Source organism: Saccopteryx bilineata, chromosome 2 (genome assembly GCF_036850765.1).
Source record: "Saccopteryx bilineata isolate mSacBil1 chromosome 2, mSacBil1_pri_phased_curated, whole genome shotgun sequence".
In the NCBI taxonomy this organism is placed as follows: domain Eukaryota; kingdom Metazoa; phylum Chordata; class Mammalia; order Chiroptera; family Emballonuridae; genus Saccopteryx; species Saccopteryx bilineata.
In genome coordinates, this window is record NC_089491.1 from 11,532,336 (window position 1) to 11,553,467 (window position 21,132).

A 21,132-nucleotide genomic window follows, 5' to 3' on the forward strand; every position below is an offset into this window, starting at 1 on the left:
GCCTAAGCTACCTGATGAGGAGCTTGTGTGGGTCATTGACCCAGCATGGTTATCAGGCCCTGAAAGGGCAGTGGGGGCATCCCCATAGAAGGGATGGAAGGGGTGAGGAGGGCATCTGAGCCAGAGAGCAGGCTGGCTGCCTATGTCGGAGCCTGAGAGATGAGGCGGAGTTTGCGGGGCAGTGGTGGTAGCGGCTGGGCACTGGGTGCTGGCGCTCTAGCAGGATCTAGAGGGATCCACGTGGGAAAGGAGGCGGCAGCAGCGGCCCAGCACAGGGGTGTTGGAGCCTGGGCGGGGTATGGCATTTTGTTGGAGGTGGGCAGACAGTGATGTCCTATCACTGGCTATCAGTCAGTGTTTGAGCAGGGCAGGGAGAGCGTTTAGATGGATAGGGAGGTAGGGGCACTGATAAAAGATTGGTTACATATTAATAAGTGAATATACAGTGTGTCTGTAAAGTCAATGTACACTTTTGACTGGTCACAGGAAAGCAACAAAAGATGATAGAAATGTGAAATCTGCACCAAATAAAAGGAAAACTCTCCCAGTTTCATACCTATTCAGTGCAGTTAGATGTGGGCTCATGCACAGATTTTTTAGGGCTCCTTAGGTAGCTATCCCGTATAGCCTCTACAGACTCGTCACTGACTGATGGCCTACCAGAATGGGGTTTCTCCACCAAACTGCCGGTTTCCTTCAACTGCTTATCCCACCGAGGAATGTTATTCCTATGTGGTGGCACTTCATTATAAACACGCAGATATTCACATTGCACTTTGGTCACGGATTCGAATTTAGCGAGCCACAGAACACACTGAACTTTTCTCTGTACCGTCCACATCTCAACTGGCATGGCCGTGGGCTGTATACATGGTGTTACGTCATCATCTGCGCATGCGCACATGCTGCCACATCATCCTACAGAAACTGGGAGGGTTTTCCTTTTTTTTTTTTGTATTTTTCTGAAGCTAGAAACGGAGAGACAGTCAGACAGACTCCTGCATGCGCCCGACTGGGATCCACCCGGCACGCCCACCAGGGGCAACACTCTGCCCACCAGGGGGCGATGCTCTGCCCCTCCGGGCCACTCTAGCGCCTGGGGCAGAGGCCAAGGAGCCATCCCCAGCACCCGGGCCATCTTTGCTCCAATGGAGCCTAGCTGCGGGAGGGGAAGAGAGAGACAGAGAAGAAGGAAGGGGTGGGGGTGGAGAAGCAAATGGGTGCTTCTCCTATGTGCCCTGGCCGGGAATCGAACCCGGGTCCCCCGCACGCCAGGCCGACGCTCTACCGCTGAGCCAACCGGCCAGGTCCAGGGTTTTCCTTTTATTTAGTGCAGATTTCACATTTCTATCGTCTTTTGTTGCTTTCCTGTGACCAGTCAAAAGTGCACCATGACTTTACGGACACACTGTATTAAGAAAATAGGTAGAAGGTTTTTCACTTTGTAGAATATAGTTACAAATATGTAAAGGGAAGAAACTAGAATGATTCCTATGATGGATTGAAATTAGAGCCATTGGTATGCACCTATTGGCTTTCAGTATATGGGACAGATATGGAAAGAAATAGAGATGTAAGTGTATATTATGGTCTCTCTTCGTGTAATAGATTTCTGGCTCTCTCCACTGAATGGGTCCGGGGTCGGCAAGGAGCACACCACGTTTCTTGGCCAGGTATCCCTGAAGCAACGTCTAATTCCAGGGCTGGGATAGGAAAGTATAAGATGAGCCTGGACTGTCTTTTAGTGCTGAAAGTAAGAAGTGCCTAACATGTGATGGGGACATGTCAGAAAAACACAAACCTGAGCTCGAGGGGGCAAGGAATTTCTACTGGTCATGTCTGCGACAATTTAAGCATCAAAACAAATAATGATTGCAAAGTGTTATAACCCATTGAATAAAACAAGGAACCGTGTGTCTATACTAATATAAATAAGTAAATATCTAAATTAAAAGTTGGATGAGGAATGGGATATTTTTATAAGGTATTGCCCTACAAAATGCATTCTAAGTACAAATGGAAAATGAGAAAACCTTACAGTGGAGATATCAGATAAATTAACCAAATGATCAAAGTCAATATCATCAGTAATGGGTTGAATTGAAATCTGAATCAATAGAAAACAGACAATGACTGGTGTTCATACAAATCTGGAAAAGATAAGGCCTGTTCCTGACTGATGAAGACCAGAGTCGTAACTAAAGACATTTTCTGATTTTGAGCAGGATTATTTTGCTGTGATTCTCACAGTTAACAGAACTTGATGGGTTAGATGGTTACATATCACTGTTAATTTCCTGATTTTGATGATTAATTGTAGTTATGTATGGGAATGTCCTTTGTATAATATTTTTGGGTGATGGGGAAGAATGTTAGCAACTCACTCTCAAATACTATATTTTAAAGCAGTGGTAGTCAACCTGGTTCCTACCGCCCACTAGTGGGCATTCCAGCTTTCAAGGTGGACGGTAGCGGAGTAACCAAAGTATAAATAAGAAGATAGATTTAACTATAGTAAGTTGTTTTATAAAGATTTATTCTGCCAAACTTAGCAAAAATCCGACACAAAGTACTTAGTAAGTAATTATATGCTTTAAGTTGCTATAACTCTGCTTTATAAATTTTATAAAGTAAAGTTACTTCCCTACTTTATAAATCACTATTACTGTGGAACTGGTGGGCGGTTAGAAAATTTTACTACTAATAGAGATACAAAAGTGGGCGGTAGGTATAAAAAGGTTGACTACCCCTGGTTTAGAAGATTAAAAAAAATTACACTGTCCAACAATTATTCTTTAAATTTGAAATTGTTTCAGAGCAAAATTAAACATGTTCGTGCACACACACATACATTTCTCTCCATTTGTGAAAAACTTGAGCATATTATCAGTTCAGATTGAAACAGGCTTTTAATCTGAACCCATCCTTTCTTTTCCTTTCCTTTAAATTCACTACCAAAAACCGTGGCCAAGCAGAGCAGTGGAGAGGGCTCTGCTCCTGGCTGAGCAGCTTACTCACCGGCTGACTGAGCCAAGTTGCTTCACACTTCAGAGTCTCAGTTTTCAGTCTGTAAAGTGGGGTAGTCGTGGGGATCATATAGATTTTGCAAAAGGGTACAAATGTGAACTCATTACTGTTATATTAACATAGAGGATTCCACAGGAGGGAAGAAATGGCTTTTGGATAATCCTGCAGGCAGGGTTCTTTTGAGCATTTTAAAGGTGAATCTGTTTTCAGTTGGGTAATTTGTACTGCTTTGTATTTCATTCCCCTAATTAAAAGGTGCAGCCACCATCCTACATTGCTTGCTGTTCTGTCGTTCATTGTTAACTTTCCGTAATTGGAGGCTGCCATGTGTATCCAGTGAACGCTCAATAAAATTAATTGAGGGTAATGATGATGAAGACAAGATCTATACTGTCATCGTCATGTCTCCCCACCACCCCTGCCCTGTAAACTAGGATCGTTTGCATTTAAAAGTTGTTGCTATGGAGTTGAGAGGATAGATTTGCTGAGAGATTATGGTATATGATCCATAAAAGGCGGTCATGGTAGGTGTCTCACTGAGTAGAAAATGCCACACTTGTGGGAACATGGGTTTGACTCATATTGAGCCGTAGAAGTGTCTTTTTGTCTAACCCTACTTAAATCTCACTTGCTGTCCAGGGCCAGCACCTTGCCAGCCCCTCAGTCACGGGGCCCCAGCATACTGTGTGCCCAGACCTTCCTGCTGGTCAGCCTGGATTTTGTTACCGAGGCCTTTTATTTCTTTCAGGAGAGTCAGTGGAATGCGCTTCTCGAAACTCTGCATAAACTTCCCATCCCCGACCCGGGAGTGTCTGTTCATCTCAGCGTGGTAAGTGGGGGCAGAATGTCAGCAATCACTTCAGTGTCAACAGAAGGGAATTAGCCCACCAGCTCATTTCTTGTTGTCTGCACCGTCCCCGCCCCTGCTCCTGAGTGCACCGAGACCTCTGGGCTCAAGGCAGGCTGGGAATTGTATTTCTTCCTTTCTCTGGGACTCCATGAGCAGAGGGTCCAAGTGTCCCCGGGCTCCTCTCTTCCTGGCTGTCACTGGTCACTCACATCCTCTGTACTGGGTCTGGCTCCCTGCCTCACACTTTACCCCAGTGCGGCTGTGCAGGCCCCTCTGCTGAAGCCCATCTTGCTGCCCCCTGAGCCTTCAGCACCACCTCGCCCCTGCTTACCAGAGTACCCCATGTTCATCCTTCAGAACTCAACTCGGATTAATTCTGAGAAATCCTTCTCTCCCCTGACACTCCCCACGGCTTAGCTACGGTTTTCTTCTCTGTCCCAAGCATCTTGTGCGCTTCACAGTCCTCAGTCAGCCCCCCTGGGGCAATCTGTTTTCCGATCTCCCTCCCCTCCTGGACTGGAGTTGCTCGAGGACAGGGACGGAGTGTGCCTGGCATAGTCCTGGCCTCCACTAACGACTTGCTTTGAACTCTTTTATATTCATGCCACATGTTCTGTGGTGTGCTCGGGGAAAACCCACTGATCTACAAATTGGGTGATTTTGGCCCTGGTTGTCGTTCTGCCTGTGGTCCAAGTGATATGTGCGCTTCCATATTTCAGTTACTGGAGTCCTCCAGTTCCCTGGGTCAGCCCCTGTCACCACCTTCCTCAGTGTTCTCAGAGGGTCAGCCGTAGGCCAGTTGTTGAGTATACAGGGGCTATTTCCCGTTTTGGAGTCTGAACGTTTAGGAAGTTTGTCTTCCAGCTTTACTAGAACCAGGTACAGTGGGTTTTGCCCTCTTCAAGAAAATGAACATATTTCATAGGGTTATTATTTTTTTTCGTGATGATCATTCGAAGTTCTGTGATTAACTGTGGGAAGATTGGGGTTTCCAAACCCAGGGCTCACTTCCAAACCTGTGTTCTTTCCACTAGGCCATGAGTGTTGAAAGAAACAGAGTAATGAAGGAAAGAGAAAAGGGAATCTGTAGAGGTTTTTGCTCGTGTTAATAAAGCATAGGAAGGAAAGGACCCTTGTTACAGAAATTCACATAAGGAAGACTGTCTGGAAGATGGAGAAAGGAGCTTTAAACTTGCCCCAGTCACTGCCTATAGCTCAGCAACCTTGCCTTTGCCTCTGTCCCTTTCCCTAAGCGGCTTGATCTCACCACTTCAGTCTGTAATGACATCCGACAGGTAGCTGTGGAGCAGCCTGGCTGGGTCACCAGCTGCTGGGGAGGAAGGGCCACTCCTTCCCAAGTGGCTGCCTGGCCTCAAGGACAAACCATTGCAGGGGCAGGAGAAACTGTTGGGAGGGTGCAGCCGTTTCGTGCCAGTGGTTTCTAGGAATGTTTCTGACCTCCTCTGGTCCCAGCATTTCATGGGCGATGGAGCAAGACAGAATCTCAAAGGACAGCTTGGTGACTCCTTGGTTTTGGAATTGCACTGGCTCACTAGTTACAATCCATTGCATTTGTAAAGGCAGGGTTTTTTTTTTTCCGTGTTCACAGGAATTCCTTTCTCCATGTGGCACTTCTGATTTTGAAGCACTAATCTCAGCTAGATTAGAAAGCCTGAAATGTTGATAAAATGGCAATCCTGTACTTTTTGGGTGTTTAGTCAGAAGAGAATATTTCTGTGTGTCTGATATAGGTGATTGAGAAAAATAGAAATGTAAACCAGCAGTCAAGGGCAATGATAATAATCTTTTATTAAAATACCATGTATGCAATGCTAGGCACTTCACATATATAACACTTATTCTTCACAACAGTTTTGAAATAGATATTACAATTCAAAAACTGAGGTTCTGAGCTATTAAGTGAAGTTGCTTAACATCACATAGCTGTTAAGTGACTGGCTCTATGGTCCCTGTTCTTTCCCGCTCACTGTGCCAACTATTACTTTGTGACTCTGTCCCGTGTGGACATCTATTACCAAACATTTCCTGGGACCCCTTAAGCCATTTGTAATAGAAGTTGTGTGTATTTGTATTTGGTGTCCAATTTTACCTTGTATTTTACTTTTACTATTTTAATCTTTATTGTTAAATTGAATTAATTGTTGACTAGTTTCCATGCTATATAATCTCTATTGTAATACTTCATAGGAACTATTTTGACACACACACACACACACACACAGATTTTTGAAATAATGCATTGCAAAGGTTTTTGGGTTTTTTTTACGTTATCTTTTTAATATATATATATATATTTTACTTTTTAGTTCATTCTTTTAATTCAAGTGGCGTTAGCTATAATCTGCACATCAAAAGCATAGGTAAGAACAGCCTGTCATAGTGGAAACAGCATAGCTCATTATCTAGACCTGGTTTCAATACTGGCTCTGTCACCTACAAACAGTGTGACCTTCACCAGTTACTTCACCTCTCTAAGCCCTAATTTACCCATTTGTAATGTGAAGATAGTTTCTGGCCCTGGCTGGTTGGCTCAGCGGTAGAGCGTCGGCCTGGCGTGAGGGGGACCCGGGTTCGATTCCCAGCCAGGGCACACAGGAGAAGTGCCCATTTGCTTCTCCACCCCCACCCCCTCCTTCCTCTCTGTCTCTCTCTTCCCCTCCCGCAGCCAAGGCTCCACTGGAGCAAGGATGGCCCGGGCGCTGGGGATGGCTCCTTGGCCTCTGCCCCAGGCGCTAGAGTGGCTCTGGTTGCGGCAGAGCGGCGCTCTGGAGGGGCAGAGCATCGCCCCTGGTGGGCATGCCGGGTGGATCCCAGTCGGGCGCATGCGGGAGTCTGTCTGACTGTCCTCCCCATTTCCAGCTTCAGAAAAATACAAAAAAAAAAAAAAAAGATAGTTTCTACCTTAAAATTTGTTATGAAAATTAGAGATAATATTTATAAAGTACTTGATATAAAGCTTTCAGTGTAGCAGGTGTTAAATAAATGTTAAATATTAGACAAACATCTCATGGTATTATTGTTGTTATTGCAATTGTCCCCCTGTGCCTTTTACCTCAGGAAAGCTATACAGCTCATTTTTCTAGAGACAAATTTATTTTGTAATTATCCAAGAATGGTGGGGCAGGGGAACTTCCTGAAATGTCCCTTGGGGGACCAGGTTTGAACTGAGGCCCTGGCTAAGCCGACCTTCTCTGCATGTGACCTTTCCTGGCCTCTGCACAATCCCATCTTTAATTGACCAGCACCAGGCTCTTTCCATTCTTGCTTGCCATTGTCCTCTGAGTCTTTAGTAGCACAGAGGAGGTATCATCAGTTCAACCTGTTGTCATTTAACACAGGGACAGACATGCTCTTGTTCCATACATGGCAATGCCTCCTTGAAAGCTCTTTGAACAGGTCAGATTTTCAACTCCACTGAGCTGGAGACCGAATCAGAAGTCAGAAGGCTGATTTGCAGAGCGTGCGGAGTGGAGAGAGATTCTCCACTGTTGACCACCTGAACGGTCTCAGCGCAGCTGTCCTCAGCATCACTTGGGCTGGCGGGCAGGTTTTGCCCGCAGCCTGTAGATGGATGTAGTCTCAGATGCTGACATGAAATGGCAGGTTTGGTTGGTAAAGACCATTGCTGAATGAACCTAGTGATATTTGGTCCCTAGAGTCCACTTGCCTCATTGAACAATAAATTATGAAGCCTGCAGCTTTCATGTGTTCAGAAACCTGCAAACATCGTGTGGGAATTTAGCCTTTAACCCCTTTGAGCTGTTCATTTATATCATCCAAAGTAGTTCATCTCTCAGATGAGAACTCTGTCTACCAAACTGTTGATTTGACGCACCTGGCTTTAATCCAGCACTGTCCAAAGAAAATATTCCAGAGATATTTCTAGTAAGTGAAAATCTGTTTCCTCATCTGAGTAAAGAAGTATCTTCAGATCATTTACCTGATTCTGAATAATGTGCTTCTTGCATACTTCTGTAAAAATAAAGAGCTTTGGCCCTGGCCGGAGAGCTTAGTTGGTTGGAGCATTGTCCTGAAGCGCAGAGGTTGCCGGTTCAATCCCCCATTAGGGCACATTCAGGAACAGACTGATGTTCCTGTCACTCTCCCCCTTTCTCTCTCTCTCTCTCTCTCAAATCAATAAAAGTAAGTAAGCAAATAAATGAATAAATAGCTTTTATAAATAAATAAATAGCTTTTGCTTTTCTTTTCCAGCATTCTTATTTTACTGTGCCTGATACCAGAGAGCTTCCCAGCATACCTGAGAATGTGAGTACTTGGGAGAAAAAAATTAAATTTTTATTCTCTTTGTTTTTTAACTTATTTTTTTTAAAAAAATAAAAGGACATATGTTTCCCATTATAAGATAATGCCTTATAAAGGCAAAAACATGTAGAGAATATTTGAAAAGTACCGGCAATATAGAGGAGGGATTATTATTTGTATTTCTCAAAGGCAATTGCTGTTTACATGTTGATGTCACATTCTAGTCTTTTAGGAATGTAGTTTTACATAGTAAAAATCACCTGTTATATATGCATTTTTCCATTGCATTCACAGAATCACTTTTGTTGGCTGTATCATATTCCATTTGCTATGTAGTTTACTTTGCTCTTTCCTCACTGTTGTGCATTTAGGTGGTTTTTAGTTTTTGCTGTTGTAAATAAAATGTTTCCATATAAAGATTTCTTTATTAGGGTATATTTACTCAAACAGAGTTATACTTCTATTTCTATATTCACTTCTAAGAAAGTAAAATCAAGTATTTGTGGGTATGTGTGGAAACACTTACCCCACTCCTGAAAGCCATAGGAGCAGTGAACTGCATCTGCGGGAGCGGAGGTTACGTTTGCACTCTGACAGGCTGGATGGCACAGCAAGCCTAGCCTGACGGCGTATTCTCAAATGTTTCACTCGGATTATAAATATTTCTATGTAGATTTAAACACATAATCAACACCACTTAGGCAATTGATGACTTTTTAAAAATTGTGTCAAAATATATATATAACATAAATTTACCATTTTAACCATCCTTGACGGCATATTTCATTGGTGTAAATGTATTCATATCATTGTGCAAATGTTTCTACATAACTACTACAGATTCACATAAAGGAAATTATTTTAAGTGCTTTCTATACAGCAGGCAAATTATAAATGTCAGTTAATCAAGTTTAATTAATGAAGTTGTTATTGTAGATAATAGATCAGAGGACTGGCTACTTAGGGTTTTGGGGGCAGAAGATTCTTAAATATCAATTTCAGTATATTTTTTCTTTTGGACTAGTCAGTTTTCTCTTGCTGGGGAGCATAAGCTTACTTACCAGTGTTCTGGAAGCTGAGTGGAGATGGTGGGGTGTGGTGTATCAACATTTCTCATGAGTAATTTTATTTAACACCCCCCTCATTTTTTACTTAATGCTTTTCCCCCTGTTTTCAGCTATGCCTGCTGTCCTCCAAGGCTTCCTGGTTTAGTTTCCCTAGAAAGTAAATATTTATTCTTCCAGAGGGGTACTGGAAGGCCAGTTGACTAACTGAGTAAGCTGGGAAAGGAGAATCTTGGGATTACTCTTAATTTTATTGGCATCCTTCCCCTAACCGTCAGAGGTCCTGGTGCCTCAACTCCTGAACGTTTCTGGAGTTCCTTCATGTGCGTTGGCCTTGATAACTGGTCTGTTCCCTGGCCCCAGCCTTATCTGCCAGTCTTTTCTGGGCCTCCTAGTCAGTCTTCTTTAGTTTTTCAGCCTCGGTTGGCACTCTTGACAGCTTGGGTCAGATAATATTTTGTTGTATAGGACTGTCCTTGCATTTGTGGGATATTTAGCAGCACTCTGGGCTCTACCCACTATATGATGAGATCACATACCCAGCTGTGACAACTAAGAATGTCTCCAGACATTGCCAAATGTCCCCTGGGGGCAAATGACCCAAGTTGAGAACCATTTCTTCAATAACATCTGCTTTCTGGCTTCCCAAAACTTGACATCTTTCTTCCATTACTGTCTTTTTTCCAGTTTGGGAGGAAGGGTTATATCTTTTAAAATTCTTTTACTGTAACTTTTCGGGGAGAAAGGTGAAGGGCACATGGTATCAGGAGAGAAAAAAAGACCACTATCTATCATATCTTACTGAAAATCTCCACAGTGTTTTAACTCTGCTTCCCCTACTAACATTTATATTCTTTTTCATGTTTTGTTGTTATAAATAATGTTACAGTAACAATTATTGCCGAGGTTAGGTTTTCCTTTTAAATTTCTTTTAAGGGTGGAGAAAATTTAAGGTACCTGAAAATACTGATAACTTCTTTTTTTTGTGTGCGTAACAGAGACAGAGAGAGGGACAAATAGGGACAGATGGACAGGAAGGGAGAGAGATGAGAAGCATCAAGTCTTCATTGTGGCACCTTAGTTGTTCATTGATTGCTTTCTCATATGTACCTTGGCTGGGGGGCTACAGCAGACCGAGTGACCCCTTGCTCAAGCCAGCGACCTTGGGCTCAAGTTGTTGAGCTTTGCTCAAACCAGATGAGCCGTGCTCAAGCCGGCGATCTCAGGGTCTCGAACCTGGGTTCTCGCATCCCAGACCGACGCTCTATCCACTGTGCCACTGCCTGATCAGGATGATAACTTCTTAATTTTCAAAATCACAACTACTGAGATTAGAAATGGTTTAGAGAAAAACACCTGTCTTTTTCGTAGCCCCACTTCTAAATACTGTCTATTCTGTATGCCACCTCCTCTACCTCCACAATTTAAGAAAATCTGCATTATCTTTGAAGGTTTTGCCACTGATGAACCAATTCCCTGTGTATGACCTAATGTCCACTAATTCCTTCTTTGCCAATGGTAAAAGGCTGACCTTGTTTGTGTCGAAGCAGGAATAATAAAATAATCTGCCAGACTTTTACCATACATGGTTCCATTTAATTTTTGGTTTTATTGTACTTTTCCAAAGTGAGAAGCAGGGAGGCAGAGAGGCAGACTCCCGCATGCACCTGACCAGGATCCACCCGGCATGCCTACCAGGAGACGATGCTCTGCCCATCTGGGGCATTGCTCTGTCTGGAGCCATTCTAGCGCCTGAGGTGGAGGCCATGGAGCTGTCCTCAGCGCCCAGGCCATCTTTGCTCCAGTGGAGCCTCGGCTGTGGAAGGGGAAGAGAGAGACAGAGAGGAAGGAGAAAGGGAAGGGTGGAGAAGCAGATGAGCGCCTCTCCTGTGTTCCCTGACCGGGAATCGAACCCGGGACTTCCACATGCTGGGCCTAAGCTCTACCACTGAGCCAACTGGCCAGGGCCATGTGGTTCCATTTAAATCCTTCCAGCTTCTCAGTAAGAGGTCTATGTGATCCCATTCTATGTATAGAGACACAGAGCTCACAGACACGGGCTTTCTAGCCCAGGTCCTGCTCCTGAGTGGGGTGTAGTGACAGGCTTATAAGGAACCGAAGCATTTTGTTTACATTATACCCACCCACCCACACAGCCTGCCACCCTGCAGTTAACTTTTGATACTCATGAGGAAAGAGGAAAAGAAATGATTTTTCATAGCTCAACTATGAAATGAAGCAGGCAAGCTTTTTCTCTAAGGGGAACCTGAACTTGTGTAGGACCAATTTGTGTGATTTTTGACATAGAATACTACTGAGCTCTAGCCATGTTGAAATTTGCATTTTAATCTCTTGGTGATTTTTCAAGGATTAATTTAAAATGACTAAATTGCTGCATTGCAAATTGAAACAAGCAATAACCCTAGGGTTGTTAATACAATACGGCGTGCTGTAGAGGAAAGAACATGAGTTTTGGAGGCATCCAGACACTGGGCTCACCACTCGGGGACCTTGGGCTACTTGCTTCTATTCTCTGAGCCTAGCTGTTCTTATCTAATAAAGAAAAGTGGGAGGAACAAATGAAGTATTAAATGGCAAGGTCCAAGTTCAATGTCCGTGCAACAGATAGGATGCCCCTGATGCTGCTTTTCTTTCCCTCTTTCCTTGGTTTTCCTAGAATTCTTGAGGTCTCAGTGGTGGCTTATAACTTGCGTTCTCTAGGCTTTTGCTGACATTCCTGGTTGAGAAGACCAGTGCTTTTCCTTTCATGGAGTGTGTATTTGGCCACAAACGTGGCACCTTAGCAGGCACCACTGATACCAGAATTTCTGAAGCTGGAGGTGGTGTAGGGAATGGAGTCCAGGACTTCAGTGCCTGGAATAAGGGAGGTGTCTGTAAACATTTATTTATTGATTATCTCCTCTAAGGGACACAATGAACTTTAGTGATTAAGCAAAGGAAAGAGTAAAAGAACTTTGGGATGTGGAACTCAAGTCTATCTTTGGCTAATCAAATTCTCCTGGACAGCTTCAGACAAAGGTTAATGTAGGGAAGAGAGAGGAGCATACACCCACTGTGGATCAGATCAGGCACTGTTCGGTATGTCATGAGATCCTCACAGCAGCCTCACAGTGTGCTTGTTATCCCTGAAAAGCTTTGAAGAAGAAATGAAGCCCAGGGACGTGAAGTTAGTTGCCTCTAGTCACCAGCCAGTAGATGCTAAACCCAGGACTCACAGTCAGTCTGATCCCAGCACTGAGATTCCACTGTGTCCTGGGCCTCCAGCTCCGTGGCTCCCTGTGCCCTTCTAAGAAACCATTGGCCATAAGTGGAGTTAAGTATGTGAATATTTGTTCAATATCATCTCTCCCTCCTGAGGACCAGTATTTTACCACTGCCTCTGTGATTAGCGCTGTACCTAGAACACAGTAGATGCTTAGTCTATATTTATGGGACGAATGAATGAGCGATGCAGCCACCCTCAGGAGAAGGGAAGATAATAGTTTCTTCCACGTGGCTTTTGGGCCGTTGTGTCTGCAAGACATTGATAAAAAGCAAATGCAGAGAATTAATTTTTTTTCTACTTTTAGGTTCTGTGGAAGTTAATTCTCATTATTTCTTCAATTTCTTTGTAAAAATATGTTTTTTTACTGAAAACCCTATCACGGTGTACTTGCTCATCAGGGTTTTCTCTATCAAGATAAAAGATGTAGGAGTGAATTTTATATGGGCAATAACTAAATAAGCATAAATCTTTATACATTTTAAACAGTCGACCTGCATTAAAAAATAGAAAGTCACAGCATAAACAAATATGTAGTAATAATTAAATTGTAAACTGGCGGTAGAACGGGTTAAGTGGCAGTTTTGAAATGCACTTTTGATTAATGGGTAGGCATATAGACATTCATTTGGGATATTAAACAAACCTGTCCTAATTATCTGGCCCATGTCATACCAAGTGGTTAGTGATGCGGGGAAAGCATTTAGAACGGACAGTTACATGTAACACTGCCCAGGCCCTACTTTGCCAAAAGATGCACCGTGATACAGAAAAGATTTATGAACTCATTGTGCCTTTCAAAAATAAAGTTGGGGTGGTCAGAGAAGAGCTATTATCAAGTACTGAGATTATAGAGAATTCCATTGTTGCTCTTAAGAGTTATCAGGTAATTGTTTATTCTAATGGTTCTTCCATTTACTCAAAGGGATAAAAGTTGACCTTGGGCTAAACTCTGCTTTCTTTCCTATAATACACTTGTCTAACTTGATGGCTCATGTGAGTGTGTGGGATTCTTTCTCAGACAGATTATTTTCAAATCCAAATGTATAATTCCCTTTTAAGAATCCCATACAACTAAGGGAACCTAATTCTTCTTTTAAAAAAAAGTCAATTGAGGGTTTTAAAGGTTTGCATTATGGTAAAATAATCTGAGCAGGAGTTCTTTCAGGAAATAAGACCCCTTGTCAAAACCACGTTCCTTGCCTTAGCAGCCTCGTCCAGACAGAGTACAGTAAGTCTTTATCATCTAGACTGTGTATGAAGCTGAAAGTCACAAAGACTAAAAAATGACAGACCGTGGGGCGGACTAGCATCTGTTCCAAAGGCTCCAAGGAGTCCCCAGCTTAGAGTCGGTTCTTTGGTTTGGGGATTATCTCATTTCCCTACGGTACTGAACCTAAGACGCTTTCTCTCTAAGCCCCACTGTACCGGCCCATTCCGCCTCCCCATCACCACCCCCACCTCCACCTGCTTCTTAACCCCGGGTGTGGATCACAGTGAGCCTGAAGTCCCCAGCCACCTGGGTCACCGCAGGAGCCAGCAGGGACGGTTAGAAGCAGGCAGCCATTACCGGCTTCTCCTGGGGGAAATGGGCTTGTGTCAGGTGCCTTTTCTTCCTCTTTGTCTGAATTTAGAGGCACAGAGGGCTAGAGGGGAAGGGACCTTCGTTGCCTTTTCTTTGTAGCGATGAGAAATGGAAGCTAAGAGAACTAAGGAGCCTGTGCTGCATGTGCCCCTTGTGAAACTCACCTTCCAGGCTGCTGTGTCCGTTAAGCAGAGACCTTCCTCAGAACGGAGCCCTTCTCAGCCGGGGTGGTGCTCAGCTTCATATCCCTGCCAGCCAACCGTACAGAATGGGCCATAGTAAATACTAGGCAGATAGAAAACTGCTCAGAAGGACATAATGGTATGTGTAAATGAAATAATGCTTAAATTCCATGAATAGTAAAGGAATGTCCTTAAGCCTAAAAAGGTACCGGCACTGAGAAAACTGAGCTCTTTTGAGCATGGGCGCTGAGAAATATAGTCCCTCTAAGCAAGGTTTTTCTTTCCTAGCAGGGCAGGCACACAGGGAAGTAATTGTCAGGGAATAGAGGGCGTGGTTCTTTAGGTTTAGCCATGATGGCGTTATAATCCAGGACACTAGGCTAGCACCATGCTGGCTCTTTAGAAGGAGGATTGATCCTTCTATAAATAAGTATACTTGCCCTTTAAACACTGTCCGGGCAAGTGGACAGGTGCCGTGCACAGTACCTGGAAGCCAGACTCTTCCCCACCCCACTTCCCAACTCTAGTTCATTGTCAAGTCTCACGATTCCTCTTTACAGAAATCTGTCACATCCATACCCAAAGCTTATCTGAATAGTGGTTTGTTGTATTCATTCTTTCCCGGAACATGCCAGTTGCTATTAACTGATTGATTGCCCTGCCTGTGCCCTCTCCTGTGAATCCTCCACAGGACCCATAGGAAGACTTCGGAAACAGGTGTGATTGTATTATGATCCTTCAGCAGCTCCCACAGGATGCGGGCTCAGCTCCTGTGTCCCCACACAGCCCCTTCCCCGCACTCTCCTCCCTGCCTTTGCCTCTGCCTGGAATGGGCTTCTCCCCTGTCCACTGAGTGAACTCCAGTTGGGAGGCCCGGACCGAATATCTTCTCTGACAAGTCCTCCCCAGCCTTTGCCCCACATCCACCCAGCGGAGCCGACTTTGCCCTTCTTAGCCAGCCCTGGACCGTGTGCAGCCTGGACCACGGTACTTGTACTCTGGGTTTCTGGGGTCTCATGCCACTCTCATCCCCAGACCAAGCTCCTGGAAGGTGGGATCCTATTTAGTTCATCTCTGCTCAGCCCCGCTCCCAGCATGGTACTGAACACACAGTGAGAGTTAAAGAAAGGTTTGTTGGTTGGCTGATTATAGAGACAGGAGTGGGAGGTTGAAGCAGTTTCCCTGAAGCCAAGTACTAGGAGAGTGGCACACCTTGTTTTCTTTATAAATGGAACCTCGCTGTCTGTTCTGGCTGCAGTCTCGACCTGGGACAACTTGCCGTGGAAGCCTTCTCTTGTTATTCCTTGTTTCCTACAGTTGGATCTTCCTCATGGAGAAATACAGTCGGCCTGGCTGTGAGCTGAACACCTGCTCTGGGTGCAGTCTCTCCCCACCCTGGTTACCAATGAACAAACTACCTAGTTCCTTACAGTTGTAACAAATGTAGCCACAGACACCTTTAACCCCCACGCCACCCTCCACTTCCCAGCCATCTTATCTGACCAGTGAGTGGCCACTGTCCATTCTTTTTCTGTGGGCCCTTCCCCATTACTAAGTAGTTGATCACTTTATCTGACTCAGACCCAGGGTTTCTGAAGTCAGGTGCTCTGTTCCTCCTCACATGGCACCTATCCCTCTTCCAGGCGGGTGTGTTTCTCCTGACCACACGCTCATACCCGGCACGATGGGGCAGTCGTCTTCAGGCAGGTGCCTTGTCCACTCACTGAGTCCTTCCTTCATCAAGCCACTAGAGGATGGCATACGTCATTTTACCCAAAGGGGCCTCAGTCTAGTGACAGAAACACACTTGTGACTGAGCGATTGTAAGATAGAGAATTGCCATGCAAGCACAAAGGACACCCTGACAAATGAGGAGCCGAGGAAGCCTTCCAGGAGGAGGTGACATTTCCACTGGGTCTTGAAAAGTTAGTGGATGTCCTCAAGGTAGAGAAGAGCATTCTAGGCAGAGGAAACAGCAGAAGTGAAGGCCGGGGTGTGTGGAAAGGTAGGGCAGGTCTAAGAAGTTGCGGATTGGTGTGGCTTAAACCGCTGGATGCTTCAAGACGTAGGGAAGGAGTCCCCTCTCTCCAAGGGTTTTTTTTCTGAGATGAGTCTGGGTGGGAACTGCAAGTGCCCCTCCATAACTGCTTCCAAGGCCCACGCTGCTCCCCAGGTGCTCCCATGGCCGAGCAAGGTCCCCAGGGCTGTCGCCCCTCGTGCCCACTCCCACCCGTCTGGGCAGTGGCATCCCAGAAGGCAAGAGGCAGGGGAGGAAGCAGATAAGAAAGACAGCTTCTGTTTAAACACAAATATCTTGGTAATCAGCACAGATGGGATGAGAAATACCAAAAAAAGTACATGACAGTTTAGAGAGAATTTGGCTAAATGTTACATATTTTTAACATACCTGTGTAGTTATGTTCTGTGTAGTTTGGAACAAGCACTTGAATCTTTCAGAACATGGTGACTGGGCCTGGGGGTTATGCCTCGACCGAGGGGTGTTTTTATTTCAGAGATGTCCCCTTCCCCATCCTCAAAAGTATCCTTGTGATTTTTTTCTTCTCCCACCAAAATAAGGCGCAGGATTTGTCTCTGACGCTGTGTCTCCTTATTTGGATGGCAAGCTGTGTAACATATTTCTACCCAGCGTGAAGCTTCTTGGCAGACTCTTGAGGCCACGTTTTGGTGGCTTCAGAGTTATCTTTGGATCTGTCAAAAGTGCTAATGGGCTTTCTGGCCTTCTTTAAGCTCCTCATTTCTATTTTCTTTTTACTTCCATCCTCTCCTAAAAGAAAAATTCATGTAATTCATCAGCAGTTAAGCATTTCACTGAAGTGCTCAGCGGAGGGCCTTGTATTTTTGTTTGCGAGAATAGCTCTGCCATGTCACAGTCTTCAGAACAAACCCCAGCCTGACACTGTTAGCTCAGCACTCCTCAGTCCACTGGGCAAAGGATAAGCTTGTTGACGGATTCAGACTGCCCTTCTTTTTTGTTTTGCTGTTCAAGTTTGCTAAGAGGCATATCGGTGGATAGTTAGAGCACGAGTTTTAGATTCAGGAGGCCTGATTTTGAAACTTGGCCCTTTCTAGCTGGGTGACTGTTGGAAGACCCATGCCTCACTTTTCCCATTATCTATAAAACATAGATGATGATAATGCCCTTCTCAGGGTTTTTTGAGAAGATTAGGGAAGCAAGAGGTGAAGTGCCTATTGCCCAGCATGTAAGGATTACTTAATAACTAGAATAACAGTAATTTTTAACAGAAACAGTTTTTCTCTTTCTTTACACATACTTTGATCCTTCATTGTTACTATGCTATGCTTTTTCGGAATACAACTTTACCTATTAATTTAGTGGTATACAAGAAGAGCACCAGTTAAGAGACAAACTCACCCAAGACTGAATAATGCTTCATCCACCTCCTGTCTGACCTTGGTCAAATTACTTCACTTTCTCGGTGCCTCTGTTTTCTTTTCTGTATACAGAGGTAATGATACCTGTTCAAGGAGTGGTTTCAAGATTAAGTGAAAGAATACATGTACAGTCTTGTGCATTATAGATGTTTAAAGCACTGAAGAGGGACAGTGCAATGTAAGAGGAAGTGTATGGGCTGATCCTGACTCTACCAGTCACTGACCTCTCCCAGACTTACTGGCTCTATATATTGGAAAGAAGAACACCTCAGTGGGTTTTTGTGAAGGTTGAGTGAGAGTACACATACACAGTACCTGGTATAGTGCCTGGTACTTGGCAGGGAGTCAGTGTATGGAGCGATTAATTCACTCTTCATTTATAAAGGTCGATGGTTATTAACCTGCTACTCCAATCAAACAATAATAAATTGTAAGATAAGTGCCCGTTTTTATTCCCAGCCCATACATAAGATTGTCGAAAAGTACTTTATGCTATTTTGCATATAAAGTCCACCTGGTTTACTTGAATTTATGGGTTATAGATCTTCCATTATTATAAATTGCAACCCCTGGCAGTTGTGTTTCTTCCTTCCCCACCCCCTTCATTTTCAGAGGATTATATTGTGTGGCATTGAAAAGCTGTAACATTGCAGAAATTAGCATATTCATGTGTATTATTAAAGTCAGGTGGGTATAGAAAGGGTTGCAGAAATGAAACGCATTACATTTCTTCTGAAATCTGAGGAATACCAATCCATAGTACTAATTAAAGGGACAAAGCCTTGGCTACAGACAAAAGCTAGTTAAAACACTGCTTTGTCACACTTGCTGCTCCTTGTCCTTTTTTAAAATTTTTGAGCGAAATACCTGGAAATTGTAAATCTTTCAAATGGCTTTTGTTCCAGCCAAGTCATTTTAGGATGTAAACTGTGGGGTGGGGGTGCTAGCAGGGATGCTGGGAGAGGAGCGTGCGGTCTGGTGGGTGGGGCCGTGTTGGCAGAAACAGGCCTGGGTCAGGAGCATCTTGGCTCTGGGGTCCTTTTGCTTAGACGTGTGGCACAGTGCACTGGGAAAGTTGTAGGATCCGGGGTCAGAAGATCTGAGCTGCAGCCCTGTCTTCATGGCTTATTAGACTTTTTGATCTTGGCATATCTCTCTGAGCCTTGGCTTCCTCATTTGTAAGTTTGCAGGCTTCCTGTCCTGCTTACCTTTAGGAACAGCTATGAGAAGCCGTGCAGGGCTAAGCATGACCTCATGCTGTAAGCCATAATTACCACACAGGTATAATTGCTCAGTCTGCTTCATCTCAGGGGTCTCTTCCAACACTGCACTTCATGACTTCATACATGAATGGGATGCGTACTTGATCCCCAGGTAGAGAGACTAGGGCAGAAGAAGAGGAGAGGATACTTGCTGATTATTTTGTTTCTCATGCTTTTATTAGATGGTGCTTGTAATAAGAACCAACAAACTGAGGCACAAACCTCCCCTTCTTCTTCTTCCTAGAGAAATCTGACAGAATACTTCGTGGCCGTGGATGTAAACAACATGCTCCATCTGTACGCCAGCATGCTCTACGAACGCCGGATACTCATCATCTGCAGCAAACTCAGCACTGTGAGTAGACAGTCTTGAGTTGGGCTTTTAATTATTTTATTTCAACTAAAGGATATAGTGGAAAGATTAAAGAAAATTCTAGAAAAAGAAATCAGCCACAGTCCCCTCAGATAGTAACATGTCATTTCATTACTGATGTTCCTTTACTGTGCCAATGCACGTTTCATTTATTCTTGTCATTTCACGACCAGTCGTAGTTTTTCATTTGATCATGTGTTATGAACACTTTGCATACTTCCACATAAGTCTCCATCATTGTCATTTCTTTACGAGTCTGTATCATATTCTGTTATAATTCAATGTGTCATCATTTACAAAATCTTCTCTCGATGGCCATTTAAGTTGTTCGTAGCTTATCCTTCAGTAGATAACATTGCAGTGAACATCTTTTGACTGCTTTTGACCCCTCCTGGGGAACTGTGTGTGTGTGCATGTACACATACATACCTATGCATACTCATGGTCATAGCGAGATACGTGTACAAACATGTTCACAGCAGCATTTGTTTTTGTGTTTTAAACCTGGAACAAACCCACGTGACCATCAACAGAGAACTAATAAATTGGATATAGTCATACAGTGGAATCCTGTATCCATGAAAATGAGCACGGTCAACACAATTGGGTCTCTAATGCAGAATTCTGAGAGAAAAAACAAGCTGCAGGAGAACATACAGTATGATTTCATGCTTAAAATGTTCAATTAAGAAAAACTGAGTGGGACACACACAAACTACAAGGGCACAGGGGAGAGATGATTAACACAAGTTTCAGGTAGTTTCCTCAGAAGGACAAGAGTGTGGTTGGGAAGAGGCATACAGAGCACATCAAAAGTATTGTTTTTTTTTTTATCTTGAGCTAGGTTAGGAATCAGGAAACCTTTCTTTAAATGGTCAGTTGTAAATATGACTCTGTAGGCCATTTTTGCTGCAACTACTGGAATCTGACGTTGTAGGTTGTAATCAGTAAACTAGTGGATTCATGTTCCAGCAAAACTTTATTTACAGAAATAGGAGTCAGGCCAGACTTGACCTGCATGCTGTAATCTGTCACCCATTGAGTTAGGTGGATTTTGGAGCCTTAAGTTTCTTTCCTTTAAAAGTTGCACATATGATAAATATATACTTTTATATATACATAGATTTCAGAATTTTTGAAAAGCTAAAAAAGAAGATACTAAAGCCCTTCTATCATGAAATTTTACAATTTTGCTGTGACAACTTTAGAAACCAGAAGACAGTCCAGCAGTATTTTGAACTTCTAAGGGAAAAGGATTTCTCACCTGAAATTTCTCTACTTGTCTAATGGAAGCCCTCAGAGGAGAGGGGCAGGAGCCCACGCCACACATGTCAGCTCCCTGGGTCTCTTCTTCCATACTGCCTCCTCCACTGTGGATGGACTGTTGGTCCTCTCCAGGGCCAACCACTCTGCTGTCTGCCTGACGTCTGGCAACAAATAGATTTCATGGCCCTGTTGCAGACACAGGGGATATGACAGAGCACAAAATAAGCAAAAGTCTCTGTCCTTATTTAGCTTACATTCCAGTAGGGAAGACCTTGAGTAAACAAGATAAATTAAATATATAATGTTTATAGTAGTACTTACAGTAAAGAAAGCAGAGAAGGGGTGGTCAGGGAGTGGTGGGGTAGCAGGGATTGCCAAGTAGGTGGGTGGCCAAGGAGCGCCATGCTGAGAGAGCAGCTCTACAGTGCCCGTGCTGTCTTAAGGGGATTCCTTCAGCACTGAGCCCCTCTCTCCAGCATTATGATGTTTTTGTCTCAATGGTGCATTCTTATGAGCTTGCTAACCTGGGATAGTATTGCCCA

General features: G+C 43.9%; 1 protein-coding gene across 12 annotated transcripts in view; it reads left to right on the forward strand.

Moving 5' to 3' along the window:
* DENND1A (DENN domain containing 1A) overlaps nucleotides 1-21,132 on the forward strand; it is a 499,929-nt gene that overhangs the window by 236,944 nt on the left and 241,853 nt on the right. For 10 of the 12 annotated variants that reach the window (XM_066256258.1, XM_066256259.1, XM_066256266.1 and 7 more), the window contains 3 exons: nucleotides 3,776-3,856; nucleotides 8,111-8,164; nucleotides 19,196-19,306. In XM_066256258.1, the coding sequence (XP_066112355.1) occupies nucleotides 3,776-3,856; nucleotides 8,111-8,164; nucleotides 19,196-19,306 (246 nt within the window). The remainder of the gene's footprint in view (nucleotides 1-3,775; nucleotides 3,857-8,110; nucleotides 8,165-19,195; nucleotides 19,307-21,132) is intronic. The other 2 variants (XM_066256260.1, XM_066256270.1) reach the window with 1 other exon arrangement.